This window comes from Equus caballus, chromosome 12 (assembly GCF_041296265.1).
Source record: "Equus caballus isolate H_3958 breed thoroughbred chromosome 12, TB-T2T, whole genome shotgun sequence".
Lineage (NCBI taxonomy): Eukaryota > Metazoa > Chordata > Mammalia > Perissodactyla > Equidae > Equus > Equus caballus.
In genome coordinates this window covers 28,756,859-28,775,004 of record NC_091695.1, presented here as the reverse complement: position 1 = coordinate 28,775,004, position 18,146 = coordinate 28,756,859, and the positions used below count along the sequence as shown (strand labels likewise).

Sequence of the window (18,146 nt, the reverse complement as noted above, 5' to 3'; positions counted from 1 at the left end):
AATTCCCTGTCCTCCTTCCTCCTATTCCCCCAGTAGGGCTATGATTTATTTCTTGTATCCCCAGCACCTAGCACAGCAAGTAGAACGTAGAAAACTGTCCAAAAAATGGTTGAGTTAAAGAACTCAGTGAATGAATATCACCTCTCACTCCTTTCTGTTTCTCAAATCATTGGAGAATAGGAGTAAGAAAACAATGGATTTGTTATTATTTTCTGTTAACATGACTCCCTAAAAATGACAGAAACCTATGAAGCTGCTTCAGACTACGCATATACATTCAAAAAGGTTGGCATGAACGGAAAAACATTATTCAATACATGAACTTGGTTTTTATTTGTTTTCTTGTTCTGCTATTTACAGCATTTGGGAGTTTTTCTTTTTTGCCCTTCATTTCTGCAGGTAGATCCTAGATCTTAAAATTTTTGAAATTAGACAAATGTTCATGTCACAGTACAAATGTCAGTTCAAAAATCAGACATGCAAAGGTCCTCAGGTGGGGATGTGCCCAGGCCTTCATAAGAAGATGAGAGGAAGCAAGGAGGAGACAGGTAATAATTGCAGTCAGAGAGATGAGGCCACGGGATCAGGTCCTTAGGACCTTTTAGACATTGTGAGGATTTTGACTTTCACCTAAATAAGATGCGATGCATTTTGAAGGGCTTTGAAGAGCAGAATAGTGATGAATGTTTTAGCAGAAATGCAGTGCTTACTGTTATGAATAGACTGAGGTGGGGCAAGGACAAAAACAGGGAGAACAATTAAGAAGCTACTGCAAAAGTCCCAGGAAAGAAATAATGAAGACACAACTTAGGGTAGTAACAGTGGAGGTGGTGAGAATGGTGAAGAACTCTGAAAGTCGAGCAAGTAGGAGTTGCTGATGGATCCAGTGTGGATTTCCTGGTGATGTGTATGTCCTGTGAGAACTCCATCACACACTTTCTTCATCCGCCCATTGAGATCTCCTTCACTCTCATCTACATAATCCTTTCAGGTCCAATGGCTCCTTCCAATACTTGTGTGTCACACTTCAGGAATTACCCTACATGGGTGAAACTGCCTAAGGAAGTTGTGCAGAATCCCTAAGAATAGGCATTTATGTCCCAACAGAAAAACTACTAGGGGAAACATCAGAGGTAAGGTGGAATTCTGGGTAAACTGACCTAACAGGATTCTTGCTGAAGGCAGGCCAGGGTGATCAAATATCACTTGGGGCATGGTGGATGGTGAGGAACCTGATTACACACTGATGGTGATCAACATGGAGGGTGGGGGATTTTGGCTAAACTGAATTAGCAGAATTCCTGTTAAAATTCGACAATGCAGAGACAAGCATGGAGGTCCCAAAGTGGAGGCCTAGTTGAGAAGTTCAGGGGAGCCTGAGTAGAGTTTGGTCAAGGGGAGAATCTTTGTCACTGCTAAAAACTTTTAGATCCTACACAAAAAGTGTGTTCCTAAGGACATGTGCCTGAGTCACATCTTGATTACTCCCACTGAAACCACCTCGCCATCAGTAGAATTTTTCCACAGCCACATCCAATTATATGCCCTCTGATAATTCTCACACTAGTTCTGGGATTGACAAATTGGTACATATGATGGAACACTGTGAATCAGTGTGGAAAAGCCAAGGAAATATTATTCCCTGAGTCTGCCTTTTTCCACGTAAAGATAGACAGGAAGCCACTGAAATCACTGGCCTTCAGAGGGGTATTTAACAAAATTTCCTGCAGCTGAATGACTCCCAAGGTTCGTGTGAACATTATTCAAGATGTTTGAGAAGGAGGTTGGAAATTTTAGGTAAGACACATAACTCTACATGAGTGTGAATGACTATGGTGTCTGGGTGTCGATGAATAAGTGTGAGAAGAGAAGAGTGAGAAAAACTGAAATCTAGATGGAATTGTAAGATTCATAAATACACTTTGACTAAAAATAATGAAATATATACACAAGATGCTGCATTCCAGGGTGAACTGTCAGTGGCAGACAGCACAGCTAAGAAATATGAACAAAGAAGATATTGTGAAAGGAGAGTCATAGAAATGAGTTTAGTTTGGAAGTAGGCAGAGGAAGCTCTTTTTTTCCAGGATCCTTTGAATTGCACAAACAAGAGATTTTTCTCAGAAAAAAACAATGAGATTTTCTCATCCTATAGATGGATCTCTTGAAACTGAAATCTACAGAGGTTTTTCTTATGCTAAATTCAAAACTAGAAAGAAAATAAAATATTTCAAAAAAGTTGAAAGAATAATACAGTGAACACCTACATACCCTCCCTTAGATTTATCAAAAAATAAAAATTTTGTAACAACGATTTTCTTTTGCTTGTCTTTCCGTGCCTACATATTTGGATCCTTTCTTTCCAGCCAAACTTCCCACTCATCAGCAACTGTTATATATTCAACTGGTCCCCTAAAGCCAGATCTCCCATTCTCTCCACTCCCATGTGCCCCAAACAGAAATGTCACCTCCTCCATGCAGCTTCCTCTGAGCCTCTTGGAGAGAAATCACCCTTTTCTCACACACACCTCATCTGTCTTTAGACGGTCCCCATCAATGTCATATTATTAAATTTCAGTTCTTTCTCCACTGGTTTTGGATTATATTCATTTCTCTCAAATAACCTAGAACTCTGCCAACTTTCTATCAATATTTGTTAAATAAATGGAGTAAAAATAGCAGAAACATGGAGCAGAAGGCAGAGGATGTTGTCTGAATTACCAAAAGTATCTTGTGAACGTAGGACCTATTCCTCTCTGACAAACAGTACTGACTCGGGGTCTGAGGTACTGTACCTTCTACCCTTCTGTGTAGACCACAGTCTACTATTTACAATTCCATAGTCCCTGTGGAAGGATATCATAAGTAGGTAAGACCTCCTCAATATCTTTAGTAACTATATTGAGTTTGTGTTTTCTGGTGATTATTTCCCCACTTTAACTAGTCAGAATTGATAGCTCAGCTACTATTTGGTTCAACACACTCCATTTCCTGATGAGCCTCCCATGTTAAGGTTACCCAACATAGTACTAATCATAAGAGATAACCAGTCATGTATGTTGAGACTCTATGTATGTTAATTCACCTAATCCTGATAACTTCCCTGTGAGGTGGGTATTACTATAATCCCCATTCCACAGATGAAGTGGAGACTCCATGAGGTCTCTCACTTACCCAAGTCACACAGGGACAAAGCCAGGACTTGAGCCCAGATGGCTCTCACTGCAGAGACCAGCACTTGACTTCTCTGGTCTGCTAAGATGTTGTCAGATAAGAAACCAAACCAAGCAAGTGCTCTCCTTACTACCAAACGCTGTCACCACCCTCTGGGCCACTCTCATTGACAGTAAAAGAAAAGTACCTCCTATTTTCCCCAAAAAAAGTATGTTCTGATGAAGCTGTTTTAGAATACAGATTCTGGAAAACATACAACTCTTCTAAAAGATTGTCAGTACATTTAAGAAGCTGTGTGCCTGAGACAGTTACTAACCCAGCGTTTTACTTTAAGGTAACACACGTATGAGCATACTTATTATTGCTTAGGCAATGCTCTAAGTATTGATGTTTTTGCATATATTAATTCATTTAATCCTCACAAAAATCACATGAGGGAGATGCTATTGTTTCCAGATACTGATGCAGAGCCTGAGGCCAAAGGGGTAAACTAACTTCTCCTGTAGCGTAAGCAGTAAGTACCCAGCTGGGATTGCAACAGGCTGTGCTATGCCAGAGGATCCCAGGTATCTGCCTGCATGCTCTGATAACTCTTGGTAGCTTTTTTAGTTTTCCATATTAAGTAGACTTTCGACAAAATTGTATACAGAAGAAAGACAACTTGAATGGAAAGTGAGCTAGGTGAAAAGAAATATCTTCATTTGAACTGGAAAAGACCCCAAAAAAGTGAGAGAAGTGACTTTCACCTTTCTTTTCTTTCTGATCATGGTAAGAAAAAGGAGATAAACTGCAAAGAAAGAAATTAAGTCCATTTCAAGGATTCGCAAAATAAAAAAAGGAAGGAATTCAAGAGCAAAATGATTATATTGTAAGCACATGCCTAACATTTTAAGAAAGTGACAAATTGTTTTCAAAAGTGGTTGCATCATAACATGGATGGACCTTGAGAGAATTATGTTAAGTGAAATAAGCCAGCGAGAGAAAGATAATCTGTGTATGACTCCACCCATATGAGGAATTTAAAACTATGGACCAAGAACAGTTTAGTGGATACCAGGGGAAAGGTGGGGTGGGGGGTGGGCACAAAGGGTGAAGTGGTGCACCTACAACATGACTGACAAACATTAATGTACAATTGAAATTTCACAAGATTGTAACCTATCAATGACTCAATAAAAAATAATAATAATAATAAAAAGTGGTTGCATCATTGCACATTCCCACCAGAGTTACAGTTCCTCTACATTTTTGTCAACTCTGATATGTCAATCTTCTTTTTTTATTGCAGTAACACTGGATCATAACATTATATAGCTTTCAGACGTACATCGTAACATATTTCGAAGACTGTGTAGATTACATCATGTTCACCACCCAAAAACTAATCATAATCCATCACCACACATGTGAGCCTAAATCATCCCTTTTACCCTCCCCTCTCCCCTCTTCCTCTGTGGTAACCACCAATCCAATCTCTGTTGCTATGTGTTTGTTTGTCGCTGTTTTTATCTTCTACTTATGAGTGAGATCATACAGTATCTGACTTTCTCCCTCTGACTTATTCCACTCAGCATAATAACCTCAAGCTTCATCCATGTTGTCACAAATGGCTGGATTGCGTCATTTCTTATGGCTGAGTAGTATTCCATTATGAATATATACCACATCTTCTTTATCCATTCTTCCCTTGATGGGCACCTAGGTTGCTTGCAAGTCTTGGCTATTGTGAATAATGCTGCAATGAACACAGGGGTGCATGTATCTTTATGCATTTGTGTTTTCAAGATCTTTGGATAAATACCCAGCAGTGGGATAGCTGGATCATACGGTAGATCTATTCTTAATTTTCTGAGGATGCTCCATGTTGCTTTCCATAGTGGCTGCACCAGTTTGCACTCCCACCAGCAGTGTACGAGGGTTCCCTTCTCTCCACATCCTCTCCAACACTTGTTTCCTGTCTTGTTAATTATAGCCATTCTGATGGGAGAGAGGTGATATCTCATTGTAATTTTAATTTGCATTTCCCTGATAGCTAATGATGTTGAACATCCTTTCACGCACCTGTTGGCCATCTGTATGTCTTCTTTGGAGAAATCTCTGTTCAGATCTTTTGCCCATTTTTAAATTGGGTTGTTGATTTTATGTTGTTGAGATGTATGAGTTCTTTGTATATTTTGGATATTAACCCCTTCTCTCTTATTTTAGCCATTTTAATAAATGTGCACTGTTATCTCACTATAGCTTTCATTTACATTTCCCCACTGATAAATGACATTGAGCATCTTTTCATATGCTTAATTGCTAAACCTATATCTTCTCGTTGAAGTATCTGTTCAAACCATTTGTCCCTTTTTTTTTAATTGGGTGGTTGGTTTTCTTATTGAATTTTAAGAGTTACAGCCATTCCATTCCTAGGTACTTACCTAAGAGAAATGGAAACATATATCTACATGAAGACCTCTACAAGAATATTCATAGCAGCTTTATGTGTAATAGCCAAAAACTAGAAACAACCCAAATGTTCATCAACAAGTGAATTGATAAACAAAATGTGGCACATCCGTACAATAAAAGGGAACAAAATATTGGTACACACAAAACGTGGATGTATTTTGTAAGTGAAACAAGCCAGACAAAAAGAGAACGTACACCTTTTAGGATTCCATTTATAGAAAATTTTAGAGAATGCAAACTAATGGATAGTGACAGAATGCAGATCAGTGCTTGCCTGAAGAAAGGGGGCAGAGGGGACATATTAGAGTCACAAGGACACTTTTGGAGTGATACATATATTAATTAACTTATATCTTATTGTATCTTAATATATATTAAGACATATTAATTAACTATCTTAAACATATTGATGATTGCATGGGTATATGCGTATGTCAGAACTTATCAAAGTGTACACGTCAAACACATGAGTCTATCGTATGTCAATGAAAGCGCAATAAAAAAAAATAGCTTTTAGGAAAGAAATTTGACCAGTGAACAGAAGAGAAGCTCTGAGTTACCACTTTTCTTTCATAGCTGAGGAGTTATTCAACATCCAGGGGTTTTGGTACCTAAAGTATATTAAAGAAAGAAACAAATAAATCCCCTTAAGGAAAAATAGAACGATAAAGAAGAATTTTACAGCTTTAAAATTATCTGATTTTTCATAGCATTAAATCTGTGACCTAAAAAAGGGAGGAGTGCTTCTGTGAAATTCAGTCCAAAGACAATCATTTTGCAGATAGGAGTTCTTAAAGCATTTAAATGGAGCACCCAGTCTGGAAAAAACCCCACATTTGTGTAAAACCTCAAAGGACCCCAGTTGTACCAAATAGGCATTGTCTTATTTACACACCAAACTGCATCCATTTTTGTATCCCTTGGGCCAAAATATTCCCTTTCTGATTATTTACTATTCACCTTTTTATCTTGGATACTTACAACTTCTATTCTGAGAACATTACTTTTATGCATTTTCTAAAATACATATAATTTACAGAAGAAAACAATAATTAACTGCATGCTTACGGAATAAGATGGCATGTAGGATGTGTTAACAATAACCTTGGAAAGAGTCTTCATGTGGTGATAATGCCTCACTAGTCTTCCGACCTAATACCCAACTGTAAACCTGAATCTATTAAGGGGGAGTAAACCCTTTCTGAAATAACACTTTTAACTTTTTCCAAGCTACACAAAGAAGAAGAAACATGATTCAATGGAGTTGGGAAATGGCACCAGGGTAAAAGAATTTATATTTCTAGGACTTACTCAGTCCCAAGATCTCAGTTTGGTCATATTTCTTTTTCTGTGTTTTGTGTACATGACAACTCTGCTGGGAAACCTCCTCATCATGGTCACTGTGACCTGTGAGCCTCGCCTTCACACCCCCATGTACTTCCTGCTCTGCAATCTAGCCATCGTTGACATCTGCTTCTCCTCCATCTCCGCTCCAAAGGTCCTGGCAGACCTTCTGCCAAAGATAAAGACCATATCCTATACTAGCTGCATGACACAAACGTTCTTCTTCCATCTCCTCGGTGGAGCAGATATTTTCTCTCTCTCTGTGATGGCATTTGATCGCTACATAGCCATCTCCAAGCCCCTGCATTATGTCACCATCATGAGTAGGGGGCGATGCACTGCCCTCATTTTGGCTTCCTGGGTGGGGGGCTTTGTCCACTCCATCATGCAAATTTCCCTATTGCTGCCCCTCCCTTTCTATGGACCCAATGTTCTTGACAGCTTCTACTGTGATGTCCCCCATGTCCTCAAACTCGCCTGTACAGACACCTCTGCACTTGAGCTCCTGATGATTTCCAACAATGGCTTAGTGAGTACCCTGTGGTTTATCTTCCTGCTTGTGTCCTACACAGTCATCCTAATGATGCTGAGGTCTCAGGCAGGGGAGGGCAGGAGGAAAGCCATCTCCACCTGCACCTCACACATCACGGTGGTGACTCTGCACTTTGTGCCCTGCATCTATGTCTATGCCCGGCCCTTCACTGCCCTCCCCACAGATAAAGCCATCTCTGTCACCTTCACTGTCATCTCCCCTCTGATGAACCCCTTGATCTACACTCTGAGGAACCAAGAAATGAAGTCAGCCATGAAGAGACTGAAGAGAAGACTCATGCCTTCTGTGGTGGAATAGAATAAGAGTTTCCAACCTCTTCATCACCAAGGACTCCTTTCATCATTTTTCCCACAGAGTCCTATTTATATACTCAAATATATTATCAATAAACCAACTACACGTACTAGGTAACAATTTATTTTTCTAGTAAATTAATAGGTTGCTGGTAACCCTAGCTTCTGGTAAGCATAAAGTAACTAGTGCTACAGGATTGAGCTGATTGATGTATTTCCATTCAAAGAACAAAGTAACAATGTGTCAGGACAACTATATCGCAGGTGAAGAGATTGATTAAATCCAACTCCTTTTCCAGAGGTAAGTACACAGAAGCCTAGAGTTAGAGTGATTTGCTCAAGAACTCATATCCACTTAATCACAGAGATAAGTCTTCAGATACCCAATTGATTGCTCTTAAACCATTTGGATGTAATGTATTACATTACTGGACCTGTCTACGCCAAACTGTAATCCTGTTCTAGAAAGATTTCATGATCACTGCAAATGCAGCACCCGTATATGGGGACAAATGGCCCATCACAGATTAAGACTTTTTTTTGCTTAGTTGAACACCACATGGGCTTGTGACCTCTTGAGAACCTCAAAGGCACACAATTGTTGTCCTCCTGGATTCCTATAAGGAACGAAGAAGCTTTGAAAGACTTCCCATAATGGCCTACAGGGATTTATCTTATGCAGAACTGCACGTGCCAGATTCACATTCTTGTGATAAGTTTAGACAAAGGCAGAACCTCAGAAATCCTACACAACGAGCAAGCCATTCTCATTATTCAAGAACTGATCTTCTAGTCCAGCCTTACCAGGGCCAATCTCAGACTGGGTTCTCCATTGAGAATTTACACTCTTTTCACTTCCCACTTCCTGAGAGAGAGAGAGGAAGGGTTAAAGAAGATAAAACTCTAAACAATCCAGTCTTCAATTTGTTGGTGTTTGTGAAGAAGTAAAAGGTAGTGTTTTTGTCTGGGAAAGCATGGTAAAAGTAAACCATTATAGCTGAATGCTCTAACCTCAGAGTCATACGGCCTTGGGTCCAAATCCTATCTCTGCCATCCCTCAACTGTGTGATCTTGAGCAAATTATTTCATGTCTTCACAGGTCATATGTCACTTATAAAAAGGTACTTATAATATCCATCTCATGGAGTTGTTGTCAGGGTTAAAATGAGATGGTATATGTGAAACATACAATGCCTGGCAGATAGTAAATTCTCAGTGAAAGGCAAATATCATTATTAATACCATCCAAATTGCTCTACATTATGCACATTCTGACCTGAACCCTAACCCCAACCCCCAATGATCTGTTACACTCTCCTACTACAGGGCCACTACTCCTCATTATTGGAAAAAACTGATGGGGTAGCAAAACATAGGAATATACATTGAATTCAAAGCATTTTTCATCTTAAAATTTCCAGCTTTCTTGGGCCAGCGCCATGGCCAAGTGGTTAAGTTCATGTGCTCTGCTTCAGCAGACCAGGCATTAACTGGTTCAGATCCTGGATGCAGACGTGGCATCACTCGTCAGGCCACGGTGAGGCGGAGTCCCACATTTCACAACCAGAGGCACTCACAACTAGAACCTACAACTGTGTACTGGGGGGCTTTGGGGAGAAGAACAAAAAAAAAAGATGGCAACAGTTTTAGCTCAGGTGTCAATCTAGGAAAAAAACAAATTTCTAGCTTTCTGTCATTAAAACATGACTATAGCTTTGCTGGTTATTTTTATAGCTTAAAAAGTCATCCTGAAGCTGTTGACATAATGCATTGGATAGTTTCATATTAAAAGAAAGTAATGGATCAAATATAAACCCTTGGCTTTTCTGGCAGGGATAAGGGATCAGAACAAGAAGTCAGATCACCCAGGACAGAGAAGAGCCCAAGTAGAGTTAGCCAAAGGATACTGAGCGTTGAGGACAAACTTTACTTATGTCCCACTTTGGATCTGGAATGGCACCATAAGCATTGATTAACTAACTGGTTCATTGCCATTTCTTGTCACCTGGTCTATAAATTCTAAATGTTTACCATATTGACCTACTTCCCCTAACATGAAAATTCTAAGAATAATTCACATTTGTCAAGTCACCGTTCATAAGGTCCTGCTACCTTTGCTCAGGTAGCACTGGTCACAAGTCTCTAAGCTTTTCTATGTGAAATTGCCTATGAAAAATGCATGCCACAAACCACCTTACAGTCTATTTCATGCCAATTTGTCCTTTTCTGTCCTTCCTATCTCTTGTGAATCACTCAAATCAGAGTTTTATCACTATGTCAGAATTGGATGGCACCAAAGATCTATGGGGACTGAATCACTGATTGTATCTCAGAGGCATAATCCCAGGAGACCAAGGACCAAAGAACTCCTGCCACATCACTGTCCCTGAGACTTTCTCAAGCCATGTTTAAACACACAACACAATCTGATTCAATATTTCAGGAGAAGGAGAAAGAATTACATCTGATTACATAAACATTATCATTACTCTGGATGACATAAAATCTAAAGCTGGGTTGCATTTGTTCCAATTAAATCAGCTTTTATTATTTTTAAGCTCTGTTCCTAATAGCCATGGAAAGGTTGACTGGCTCTGGACACACACACATAGCTTTCAAACTACCCTTTCTTACATTGTTCCCTGAATCGAATATTTCAATGATCAACATCTCTGGGTACCCGTGAACCCAATAACATAAAATTATTCTGAAGTAATTAACCTGATGAATATCAACAGCTGTCACTGTGCTACCTTCCTAGATTCTAAGGGAGCTGTGGATCTTAGAGATGTAGATTAAGATAATTGTATAGCCTCAATGAATATATTGCATTCAACAGAAATTGGACATATAAATCTACACCATTCAGTCTCTAACAGCGGCCCTGACAGTAGCCACAAAGATTTGATTTTTCCCTCACTACCCTTTTATTTAAGCTTTATTTCCCAGCCCCCTAAGCAAAGCAATTTTGGTTAGAAGGAAGACAGCACAGTCCTTGGTGTGGTTTAACACACTTTCTTTAACACACATCTGCCACATTCATTTGGTCAACCAAGTCACTGAGGCTGGCCAGGCTGCAGGGGATGAGACCCCACCTGTCAGTGGGAGGAGCAGCAGAGAAGCTGCAGCCCACGTGAAGTTTTGTCGTACGCCATAGTTCATCAAGTCTAAGATGCCATCGTTTGTAAGACACATCCTGACTTCAAAGACACCAAAATGTCACAAAGGAGTCACGACAGAATGGATGAAACGTAGTGCGTGCATGCTGAGTTGTGGTGTAAAATGGGTGGGCTGCAGTTAATGTTCAAAACTTGGGTAAATTACATTCCAAAGTGAGGACCAAGAAGCAATTTTTCCAGACATCTAAAGACTGAGGGTTTAAAACACAGAGGGTCTCCCTAAAATAACTATTAAAATATTATTATAGAAAATGTCACACAAATGCAAAAAGAGAATACTATGATAAACCCTCATGAATCCATCACCCACCTTCAACAACTATCAACCCACACGGTCAATTTGGTTTGACCCATATCCTGACCTACCCCTCCGCCAAGATTATTGTCAAGCAAATCCCAGACACGGTCATTTCATCTGTAAATACTGGGCACACAACACGTGCCCTCCGTTGTAATCATAGTAACCCACTTGGCCCAGCAATGAATAACACCTCCAGCCTTCCTCACGGCAACAGTGAACACGGATTCAGCTCTGCTGGGAGCTGGGGAGGAGAAAGGGAGGTGCGGGAAAGCTGAAATTCTCATCCCCCAGAAGGAGATGCCAAGAGGCAAAGTCCACACTGGAGGAATCGAGAGGCCACATTAAGCACGTGTTATGTAGGAGCCCGGGCGTCACGGCTCCCTCTCTCGGCTCACCATGTTCCCACTGGGGGGTGGGTCCCTTGGGGTAGAGCCAGGTCTATCCATCCGGGTATCTCCCGGGCAGGGCAGCTCTTCTCCAGAATGTCGAAAGGTGGAATGGGGTGAACGGGGGCCCCACAAGCATGTGTCTGTGTGCAAATCGCAGGATCCTGTGAACGTGAGTTTATTTGGGAAAGGGGTCTTTGTAGGTGTAACTAAGTGAAGCGTCTTGAGGTGAGACCATCCCAGATGACCTAGGTGGGCCAGTGACAAGTGTCCTCGTAAGAGACAGAAGATAAGACACAGGGTGGGGCCACGTGAAGACAGAGGCAGAGACGGGAGACCCGGCTCACAGCCCAGGAGGCCAACAAGCACTGAAAGCGGGAAGAGGCGAAGGATGGATCCTCCACGCCAGCCCTGCTCCTCCCTGCACTGGGTGTGCCCTCGGCGTGTGCCAGGTGGAAGGGGCGCACGCAGTGCTGGCCTCAAACAACAGGACTCCAAAAGGTGCCCCACTGAGTCAAGGACACGCGGTTGCAAAACCACTGGCTACTACTCCTCACCGAGGAGTTAAGCTAAGGAAATGTCAGAAACAGAAGCCTCTGAGCTATTTGGGAATGCACTCGATGACATGTCGGTGGTTAGGACAGCAGCCACAGCACCCGGACGGCCACCTCGCTATCCACCTGCCGGAGATACAGGGGAGACACGCTCCTCCCCAGACCCTGGGGAGCCCATCCCCATGAGCACAGGACTTAGCCAGCAAAAGAGCAAAGAAAACCCCAAACCAACAATTACCTTAAAGTGCATGATGTGAGACTTGAAAAGAGAAACTTAAGGGCAGCAGTTATGAGGCTAAAGGAGGCTCGACAGAGTTCTAGCGGTGGGAAGGGTCCAGAGAGTCTTCAGTGTGGCCACACCTGGCTTGCGAATGGCTCCCATCCCCGCCGACTGCGGGCGAGCCCTGGGACACTGCGTGTGGGGCGAGCAGACCCGGGAGGCGTGGCTGAGAGTGTGCCTAGCACAGCAGAGTGCGCCTAGCACAGCAGAGCGCGCCTAGCACAGCAGAGCTACTGCAACACCGGCCTGTGCTCTCTGTGTCGTTCTGAGCTGACCTTTTGTTAAAGGCGTAAACGGAACCACTGAATGAAGTTTTAATCAAACACCTGCAACTTAAAGAGTCAATGATGACCTGGTCTGCTTCCAGAAGCTTCAGGCTACCCAAGGCTTGCCCGGCTTTGGTCAGGCAAACGGACTGGTGGGTGAAAAAGCAGGGAAGCGCTATGTGCTTTTGAGTCTCACGCTTAAGTGAACCCAAGAACGAGGAAATGCCAAGAAAAGGCTGCCCCCAACAAAACTGGAAAACCAGCCAGCACAGGCTCTCAAGAGAACACCAAACCACCGGATCGCTGTGCCCTGACGGACACCAGCTGGAATGTATTCACCCGAATAAAGAAAACACGTCACTCAGGAGAGGCGGCCGTCAGCCCTGGAAGGACAGCAGAACAGGAAAAGGAAAACCGAGGCGACAGTCAGCAGCGCCCACCCAACACAGCGCGAGGCATGGGGTCGGCCTGGGCATCGCGCACCCCCAGACCTGATGACAATACTGCGGTGGGGGGAGGGCGGGCGACAGCACGTAGGGGCTGAGGCATCGGGTGCCCTGGGCCTGGCGCTGCCAGCCACGAGCGCCGCGCCTTGCCGCCCTGCAGCCGGGCGCGTCCTGCCTGCCTGCCTGCCCGGGCCCGTCGGCGCGTCCCTCCCCTCTCGCGCCGGACTGCTTCATGACTCAGGACTCCGTCTGAGCGCTCCGAGACCAGGCTCCCTGGGAACCGGAAGGACACAGCCCAGGGCGGGAGCAGCAGGAGAGCAGGGCCCCAGTGCGTGCATGGACTGACGCGCCTCCGCGCCTCCCTGTGGCCTGTGGTGCCTCTGAGCGCCAGGCTGCCCGGGCCTGGTCCCCCAGGTCTCAGCGAGAGAGGGTCTGGGCCTCGGGGGCCGAGGCGGGAAGCCCCTGGGCTTCCTGGCGGGGACGCCCCCATCCTGTGCTTCCACCCCCAGCTTTTTCATTCTGTCAACTGATTTCTACCCAAGAAAGTCCACTCGACCACACTGCTGCCACTGAATCAGCCTGGAGCCGGAGATGAGCCAGCTGCGGCCGATTTGTCACAGAATGACAGCTTATTCTCAGTATCCTTTATTGGCAGTGGAAAACGCCTAAGTACTTTATTGAAAGAAAGCAATAAATAATACTGTGATAAAAATAGTTCAAAAGGAGACTGTACATACTTTGTTACATAATCAGGAGGTTCACAAAAGATTAACAGAAAACAGAATGTAACAACGAATGAATCGTACAAGGAAGTTAAAAGCAGAAACCGAATGTAAACCGTCCACCGACAAAATGAGCTGTATAATAAATAATGCACCGTGGTGGGAACACATTTCCTGCTGGCTCTTTAATGTGCCATTTAAAAAGGAAAAGTTACATCTGCTACTTAGACAGTCCAAAACGGCTATATCGTCAAAAGCTAAAAATGTACCAATAGGTCCCTCCTTTCAACATGTTTACAAACAAATGTAAAAAGATGATTTACATAAGAAAAAATAAGGCCTTTAGTAGAGTCGCACTGCGTGGTTTCCTGGTTTCAGGGAGCCCGCGCCTTCCTCTTCCGGCAGGGGCGTCCCTGTGGAGCGCGGTGCTTCCTGCTTGGTCCTCAAAGAGCAGCGGGGCGGGGGCCCAAGTCCGCCCGTCGGGGCAGAGCCCAGAGAGCCCCCCAGCCCTTCCTGCAGCCGAGAGAAGTGCTCCCGGCTGGGGCTCGTGCCGGGCGCTGAGGACAAGCCGTGCGGGTCTCCAGGGACGAGCTCTGCAAGCTACTGAGAGCCACCAGAGATGCTCACAGTTCTGACGGCCCCTTCAGCCCAAATTTTATCAGAAGCTCATATTTAACACCAGGTACTTTCAGTCTGTTCACGCTGCAGAATAAAGCATTTCTTGCTAGAAAAAGTAGAGTAAGGTCAGTCATTAAAACGCAATTGCTTGAAATTAAGTCTGCTTGTTTCAAAATGATTGTTGTACAGCTGGTTACATTTGTCAGGATAACGCGCACCATGTCATGATGATCTTACAAATGCAAATGCAGTAAAATCCTCTTCTCTCTCGCCGATTATTATTAAAAAATTAATGATAATTACAATAAATGCATAATTTACAAAAGCCCTGTATCTTTTCATAGGATTTATACATACAAGCATTACAGTACATTCGTTTGAAAGACTAAAATTAGATAGAAGAACAGAATCGATTTGAAAGGATATTTATAGCCTGGATATACATGAAAAAGTAACTAACTATATAAATGAAGTCATGTTTACATAAATATAAGAAACATTAAATTCTAAAATATTTTCTCTATGGTATTCGTGAATTTTTCACTAATTAAAAACTCTGTAATAAAATATCTTAGGGTCCATGTAACAAGTATCAACAGATTGCAGATCCACTGAATTCTGAAAGGCCGTCTTCGCCGGGTCCCGAGCGCTGCACGGTCATCTGTAGAAGTAGTGTGGGTAAACTGGAAAGGAAGCACAAACAGGACAATCAGCCTCAGGACGGGCCGCCCGGCGCGCACCTGCGTCCTGAGGCCCAGCCCTGCCTCCCTGCCCCTTGCGCTGTAGCTGCTTGAGAACTGAGATGAAACGTCAAGGAGTACGCGTATCAATGAGAAAATTCCTTGCTGACTTCCTTTTGGCGTATGTCTAAAAGTTACCAATTAAAAAGATTAGGAAACCAATCAAACCTTCTGGCGGAGACGTGAAAAGTGGAGAGTGGAACAGAGCCCCCGGCCCTGGCGCCACGAGCAGGGGCTGGGCTCCCAGCCCCACGTCACCCCTTCAGCGCGAGCGGGCTGCTCGTAACTGCACCCCTGCGATGGCAACGCAGCTGTGTGTTTAAAACCACCCGCCAGGCCCTCAGGGTCGCACGACAGCGTGGCCCCAGGAAACCTGGCCGTGCGGGGTGCGGCTCATTCAAGACCGTGTATTTCTAAGAAAGCCAGTGGGCGCCGCTGACCTGGGAGCGACACCAGCGCGGATGCCAGGGTCAAGGCGGAGAGCCGCCGTGCCGGGCGCTCTCAACCACGGGTGGTCGCCAGCCAAGAGCTGAGCCGGTGAGCTCCTGCCACGCGCTGCTCTCCTGCCTCCCCACCCCCAAAAGACATTAGCAGATACTGAAAAGAGTCCAGCACTTTCAGTTTTAAGGAAAAAATGCAAATACACTTTTTTCCTTAACAAATGAGGATACACGAACCCCTCTGTGACCAACTGTGAGCATACAGAACACCAGAACCACGTAACGGGTGCAGCCGGGCTTGCGTGCGTGTTCCTAAAGGCCTGCAGGAACGGAAACGGGCTCTCCGGGCCAGGCAGCGTCCCCGTGCGGTCACCCGGCCGCCTCTGCGGCCTCCGGGCACGCGGAGCCCTCTACTCACCACGGGGCTTCAGCAGGACTAAGTCCTGACCGTGGCGGCGTCCAGCCTCTGCGCTCCCGACACGCTGCCTGCTCCGACACCGGGGAGGAAGCGTGCAAACACAGCGTGCGGTTAGTCTTCAGACGTCACACGGGGCACACGTACACACACATCTGCACACCTACAACACCACCTACTGAGGGCTCCCAGGGAAACTGCTAGATGGGAGCGGGCGAGCCAGGGAAAGAGAACCTAAGCGTCGCCAGGAGGGGCTTCTCTTCAGCCCCCAGCAGCCCTGGGAGCCACTGGCAGCTAATCTCACGACAGCAAGGACGCCTCAGATGATACACACTTCGTGATGTCCTCTGTGTAAGTGACAACTACTTCACCTGGTAACTTTGTTTCTCCTGAAACTCTCTAGATTTGCAGAGCAACTAGACTTTTCTTCGGGGCCTAAACGTGATATCCCCAAGGCCGGTGTGAGGTAGATAACCCGGGGCAGCGCTAGACACCACGGGGTGCAGGTGACCGGAGTCAAACGCAGGCCTGGCCTGACGGGAGACGCGCCCTCGGGCCACCTGCCCTCCGCGCCTGTCTGAGGGAGCATCCAGGGCACTCCTCCCCAGGGCCTGGCTGCAGGGGGTGGGTAGAGGACAATGACTCATCTAAGAACACTAAAACCCAGTCTCAGTTTCTGCCGGAAGTGATGTGTACCACTGAGGCCTTGTTCCTGTCGAGAAACACACGGCACGGCCCAAGAGGTGAGCCCCGCCTCTCCCTTGCAACCTGGACAGAAAATGTGCAAACACCTGGAGCAGATATTCCCGACTGCCAGTTACACAGTTTGTGTTCCCACGGGTCCAGCAGGAACACGTTTTATCAAGAATGTGCCGTGGTTCCAGAAGAGATGGCACGACAGCCGGCACTGTCGGTGAGCATGGGTCATCTTTCCAAACCCTGACCCTGAGGTCCCAGGAGGCCAGCTGCAGCTTCCCCGATGCCCCTTATTTAAGAAGGCATTGAGCAGTCCACTCTCCCGGGGTTGGGCCTCAGTTTTCCTACAAGGGTCAACAGCCGTCTTCCATGTAATATATTCCCTACACCTCTCTCTAGGCTTATTTTTAATTTATCTGAACTCTAATCTCAATGTCGCCGTCAATACTGAACACGGGAAGTGTGACTGAGTCTGAGGAAACTGGGCACGAAGCTGTGAAGAAAATCAGAAGGCGCTCCATCAGCCTATTCAATAAGTGGAGGGCCGAGTTACCGTTAGAGTTATACAAATTACCTCATGCTCCTTAGAATAAGAATGCTACTGAAGACACTGCTACTCTTGCCCCATTAACCAGATCACTGAGCTCTGCAGAGAGATGCAGGCTTCCAGCAGCAGTGCTGCCCTGGGGGCCATCTCACCAAGCGTCCGGCTGAGCGAAGGCTTTACACACACGCGCTTTTCTCTCATTTTGATATAAGCAAGTGAGAGCCAAACTCACAAACCTACATACGGGAAGGGCTAAGAACAGGGAAACTTGTAAAAGCCAACTCAGGACAATTTTTAAAAGCGCTTCCTTTCCCATAGCCGATCCATGGGCCACAGAGAGGAGAACGAAGTCCTTCGTAACGGGAGCGTGGCTACAATGGCCCCAGCGGCCAGCACCACACGGGACCAGGACCCGCAGACGCCTCCTACGAGCCTGACGAGGAGCAGCCATTTCACTGCCACAGCCGCTGAAGAGGACACGGCTGTACGACGACGGCCCTACAGACGGGGAGACTGAGGCACAGTGCTCGAGGCTGTGCCCCTCCTCAGTGGCAGAGCCAGGGTCCACCGAGGCCATCTGCCCTTGATCCTGTCATCGTGGGGGACGCGGTCAGAGCTGAGAGGTCTGTCAGTAAAGCGCGACCAACTTGTCATCAGCCGTGTCCTCCAAGCGGAGCGGCGGTCAAAGGGAAAACCGCAAGCTCCATCTGGAACCCTGACTGCAAGGCTCGTGCGCTC

At 45.2% G+C, this 18,146-nt stretch overlaps 2 protein-coding genes across 8 annotated transcripts in view; one reads left to right on the top strand and one right to left on the bottom strand.

Moving 5' to 3' along the window:
• Positions 1-6,886: 6,886 nt before the first annotated feature.
• LOC138916820 (olfactory receptor 4D11-like) lies at positions 6,887-7,822 on the top strand. Its single transcript, XM_070230433.1, has one exon. It carries the CDS (start codon positions 6,887-6,889, stop codon positions 7,820-7,822), a length of 936 nt encoding a protein of 311 aa, XP_070086534.1.
• Positions 7,823-13,871: 6,049 nt separating this feature from the next.
• LOC138916648 (liprin-alpha-1-like) overlaps positions 13,872-18,146 on the bottom strand; it is a 102,271-nt gene continuing 97,996 nt past the window's right edge. For 5 of the 7 annotated variants that reach the window (XR_011423950.1, XM_070229674.1, XM_070229675.1 and 2 more), the window contains one exon: positions 13,872-15,253. Coding sequence is in view for 6 of the 7 variants with exons in the window: in XM_070229674.1 (XP_070085775.1) it covers positions 15,228-15,253 (26 nt within the window). In the remaining variant the exon portion in view is untranslated. Of the gene's footprint in view, positions 15,254-16,168; positions 16,237-18,146 lie in introns of all 7 variants that reach the window. The other 2 variants (XM_070229673.1, XM_070229677.1) reach the window with 1 other exon arrangement.

Coding starts and splice junctions, on each gene's coding strand:
- LOC138916820 (XM_070230433.1), top strand. CDS start 6,887: ATGGAGTTGGGAAATGGCACCAGGGTAAAAGAATTTATATTTCTAGGA.